The 4,128-nt window shown below is 37.9% G+C and overlaps 1 protein-coding gene across 1 annotated transcript; it reads left to right on the forward strand.

Annotated features, from left to right (window-relative positions):
* The first annotated feature begins 1,832 nt into the window (after positions 1 to 1,832).
* Positions 1,833 to 3,659, forward strand: nr0b2a (nuclear receptor subfamily 0, group B, member 2a). Its single transcript, XM_010885392.4, has 2 exons — positions 1,833 to 2,520; positions 2,899 to 3,659. The coding sequence occupies exons 1-2, from the start codon at positions 1,986 to 1,988 to the stop codon at positions 3,138 to 3,140; spliced, it is 777 nt and encodes a 258-aa protein (XP_010883694.1). The 5' UTR covers positions 1,833 to 1,985; the 3' UTR covers positions 3,141 to 3,659.
* Positions 3,660 to 4,128: the final 469 nt, after the last annotated feature.

The raw sequence follows: 4,128 nt of genomic DNA on the forward strand, positions 1-4,128 counted from the left end.
TGTCGTAGCATACATTTGTCAGGGCAGGTTACTTCTTTTGGACGCATGGTCTTTCTCTGAGTCTAGTACTGTGCCTTGCTCTGAGTCTTAGTACACTCAAAAAAGAGTCTGTTTATAGTTTCAGGTGTTAAGAAGTATGTCATTTGTTATGGGTAAAATGATTTAACATTGCTGTAAACACAAAGACTAATTAATAGAATGAAGCTAGGTCAATATTTTGTGTTGCCTCCATTAGAATGCAAAACTGATGCAATTAACTTTGGTAGACTGTCACTAAATTATTTTAAGTAGACCTGCTGTAAATTCTTCAAAGTTTCTTGCCGGATATACCATAATTATTATTTTGTCTGACTTCTTTCTGCCTCTTTGTTTTTGAGGTCTGGGCTCTAAGGTTGACAATTTAACAGTGTGAGTGTTTGTTTCCAGCCAGGTCTTAAACCAAGTCTTTCATTAGAGTACAGATTGATTTATGTCATTTTCCTGAAAGTATTGAATGATGAATCAAAATCTGTTTATATTTGTCAGCATATATAATTCCATCAATTTTGACCAGATCACCATCACTTGTAGTTTCTAAATCTACATGGAATCAGATAACATTTCACTACTCTTTCTCTAAGTGAGATATGTGGGCTCAGTGGCAATAAATTACTTTATTCTTTATTCTTATAAATAGAGGCAAAGTGGAATACAGCTGGGTCTGAATGTATAATGAGTTTTACAGGCTTGAAGTCTGGTTAGTGTACTACACTATTTTCCTGTTATTTCAGTCATTGATATTCACTAAACTAGTCATAAGATCAGGTGTTTGTTTTTACATTGGTAAGTCAGTCTAACCTGCTATTTTGACTTGTAGGAGTCATGGCCTATCCAACCCAGTGGCCATGACCTCTAGGGAGCCCTGTTCAATTTGTTACTTGCTAAGATATAGTATCTTATCATGTCATGCTTCAAAATCTTATTGCATGATCTTTGGGGTTTTAGACTGGATGTCTTCAAAAGCAGTTTGTGACAATTGCTAATGTCAAAATAGCTGTAAAATATACATTTCATTGAAATTTACTAATCCTAAATTCTGACAATCAATTTCCAAATGCAGGAAATTAGCTGTAAAACATTTTTAGGTATGTTCCCGAATTTGTGAAATTGCTTGAATATTTCTATAAATATGCAACATTTCCTAACACCCCATGACCAAAATCTCTGGATAATAACTCAAACATTTTCAAACATTGTTTAAGAGGGTCAGTGCTATTTACTGAGGCCTTCACTAATTTAGTTTTGTGCTCACATCTGTAAATGTAGTTCTGTTTTTTTACAAATTACGATTAGTTAATGTGTAATGAGACAATTCTGTACAACTGAAATATGGCAAAACCTCTAAAACTGTATTAGGAAGAACATCACAAGAAACTCCATGTAATATTGTAATTTTTCATTATTATGGGAAAACATTTCAACTTGAACATTTACCAGAGTAAAGGTTCGGGTTGGCTTCATCAGTCAAGGACTTACCTGCCAGGTCAATGCTCCCTTAACTGTTGGCATTGGCCCCGGTCCAACTCATTAGGTGTGAGTTGGCAGTGAGCTGTGCCATAGAATCTGCATGATTACTCCCGCAGTCCTTGGTAGCTTGGTACAGCCTGGAGTAATGACAGAGACTCATAGATAAGGCCTCTCCCGATATGGAAAGCATTGATCTATCCATTAATTCTCTTTGGGAAAACCTTATCTGCTCTGTAGGTGATGCGGTCGGTAGCCTGTTGTGCAGGGACGAGTTGTTTTTCACTGAGGGAGTATTGACAGGTCAAGGTGCATTTGTTTAGCTCAGTGGGTTGGCCTTATAAAATAGAGGCATAGTGTGACTCTTCCACACAACAACAAAGCACCTCAGCAGGATCGGGTCTTGTAGTAAGAAGAAAAGCTTTTGAATGTATTTTTCCTTTCCCTTTTGTTTTTAAGAGTTGGTATTATAGCACGTTAAAATGGACAGCAGATGTCAGTGTACAGATTACAATGACAGGCAGTCAAATGCTATACTCTACAATATCCTTAGTCAAGCAGACAATGACCTGTCAAGCCACAGCACACTGACCTACAACGGGACGCCTCACAGATGCAACTGCGAGACGAGATGGAGAGTATGCTTGAAAAGCCCAGCGGACATTTGCCACGAAGCGTCAGCAGTGTTGGTGAAAACAATTCAATTTATGAAGAACTTACCTGCTTTCAAACAACTCCCAGTGAGTGATCAACTATCACTTCTTCAAAGCTGCTGGGCACCACTCTTTATTTTGGGTCTGGCACAGGAAGGGGTGAACTTTGAGGTCATCGACACTCCTGCCGATAGCATGCTGAAAAGAATCCTCTTGAAATCTCAAAAGAGCTTAGAGGTAGACAGGGAGCAACCCACTTTGTTTGGGGTGAATAAACTAAAGTCATGCCTCAAAAAGTTCTGGAGTCTGGATTTAAGTCCAAAGGAGTATGCATGTCTCAAAGGAACAATGATATTTAACCCAGGTGAGTGTCCCCATTTGCCTTATAGCATCACTATATAAACCATGCCTGCTGGGTATTGAAAAAACCTACATTGATCAGAGTAGGCATTTTTATTTATTTGTAATCTTCTTGTAGTACAAACATTCTAACCAACCTCACTAGTTAGGGAATTCAGACATTAAATTAAACAAAGTAAAGGCTTCTGCACACTGGCCACTTAAAGTAAATTAAACCTAAAATACATTGAGTGAAGAGCTACGGACGAGTAGTCAAAGCAATGTCATTATGGCTTTATGTAGTGTTCATTTCTAAAACAGAATTCTACATTTGTACTTTATACATGTTGCTTTATACAATGTCACTTGGCCAATCCTAATATATCCCTGTCTTCCTCAACAGATGTCCAAGACCTGAAGGCAGCTCTGTTTGTTGAGGGCTTACAGCAGGAGGCTCAACAGGCTCTGAGGGAGGTGGTGCAACCCCTCTACCCTGGGGACCGAGGCCGCTTCGCCCGCATCCTGCTCACAGCATCCACACTCAACACCATCACACCCAACCTCATCACCGAGTTGTTTTTCCGACCTGTCATTGGCCAGGCAGATCTACTGGACTTCTTAGTTGATATGTTCTTCAGCAGGTAGCCACGGTATAGCTGATACCCAGCTTATGTGAACTTGGACTTGAGGGTTTTGGAGTATCACTTCGAGGGATGCTGAGCCCTGACAGAAGAGAGTTGCCCGTGGTGTGGTGAACAGTGGAGCCCACAAATAAGTGTTTGTCACTGAAGGAACACCTGTTTTTTTTTATACTGACACAAAATCCATGTTATGTTAAAGAGATGATGTGAAGAAAACATTTGTATTATTATTGATTTACATCAATTAAGAAAACAGTTTGTTATTGTTAACAACCATCTATGAATTAGCATAATTTATATCAGCTATTCATATTTTGTAGTAAATTGAGGTCACAATAGTTGGTAGTTGTAAGACAGATTTGACTGGTTGCCTGTCTTACAACACAGCAGATACTTTGCCAAAAATTATATCTATTCTGCAGAATACGGTCTAGATACTTTGTTTGGTTTGTTCATGAATAATGTAAATAATCTCTGGGACTGCATCCAGAAAATGTGTTAAAAATATATTTTTCTACAATTATTGTGTTATGTCTTTTTCGCGCAATTCGTGATTCAGTTTGTGAGCTTAGCATACAGACAGCATTAGCAAAGCCTCAAGCACACGGCTCCTGAGTCATTCTACCAAGTGAGCTCCTTTTGCATAACTTTTATAAGAAATAATAAACCAGTATTACATTTAAAAAATCTCTCTATATAAAGACCTACTAAAGTCCCAAAAATCTGCATTTTGACTCCACTCTAAAATTCATAATTTTCATGATCTTAACCAGAATATTTCTCAAAGAGTTTGCCCTATTTGTAAAGCCAGTGTAATTCTGAAGAATTTTATTTGATTTTATGTAAATAGGGATTTGCCATTTTAAAGTAAAGCACATTTATCCATGGGCTGGTCAGTTAATATACTTCCACTCAAGAACAATATGTCTCTTAGCAAGGACACTAGCAAAAACAATGGCGATTAGTGATTTTTCTAATCAAATAAAGCCAAA

Source organism: Esox lucius, chromosome 20 (genome assembly GCF_011004845.1).
Source record: "Esox lucius isolate fEsoLuc1 chromosome 20, fEsoLuc1.pri, whole genome shotgun sequence".
Lineage (NCBI taxonomy): Eukaryota > Metazoa > Chordata > Actinopteri > Esociformes > Esocidae > Esox > Esox lucius.

Coding starts and splice junctions, on each gene's coding strand:
- nr0b2a (XM_010885392.4), top strand. CDS start 1,986: ATGGACAGCAGATGTCAGTGTACAGATTACAATGACAGGCAGTCAAAT. Junction 2,521..2,898: donor AACAATGATATTTAACCCAG/GTGAGTGTCCCC, acceptor CTTCCTCAACAG/ATGTCCAAGACCTGAAGGCA.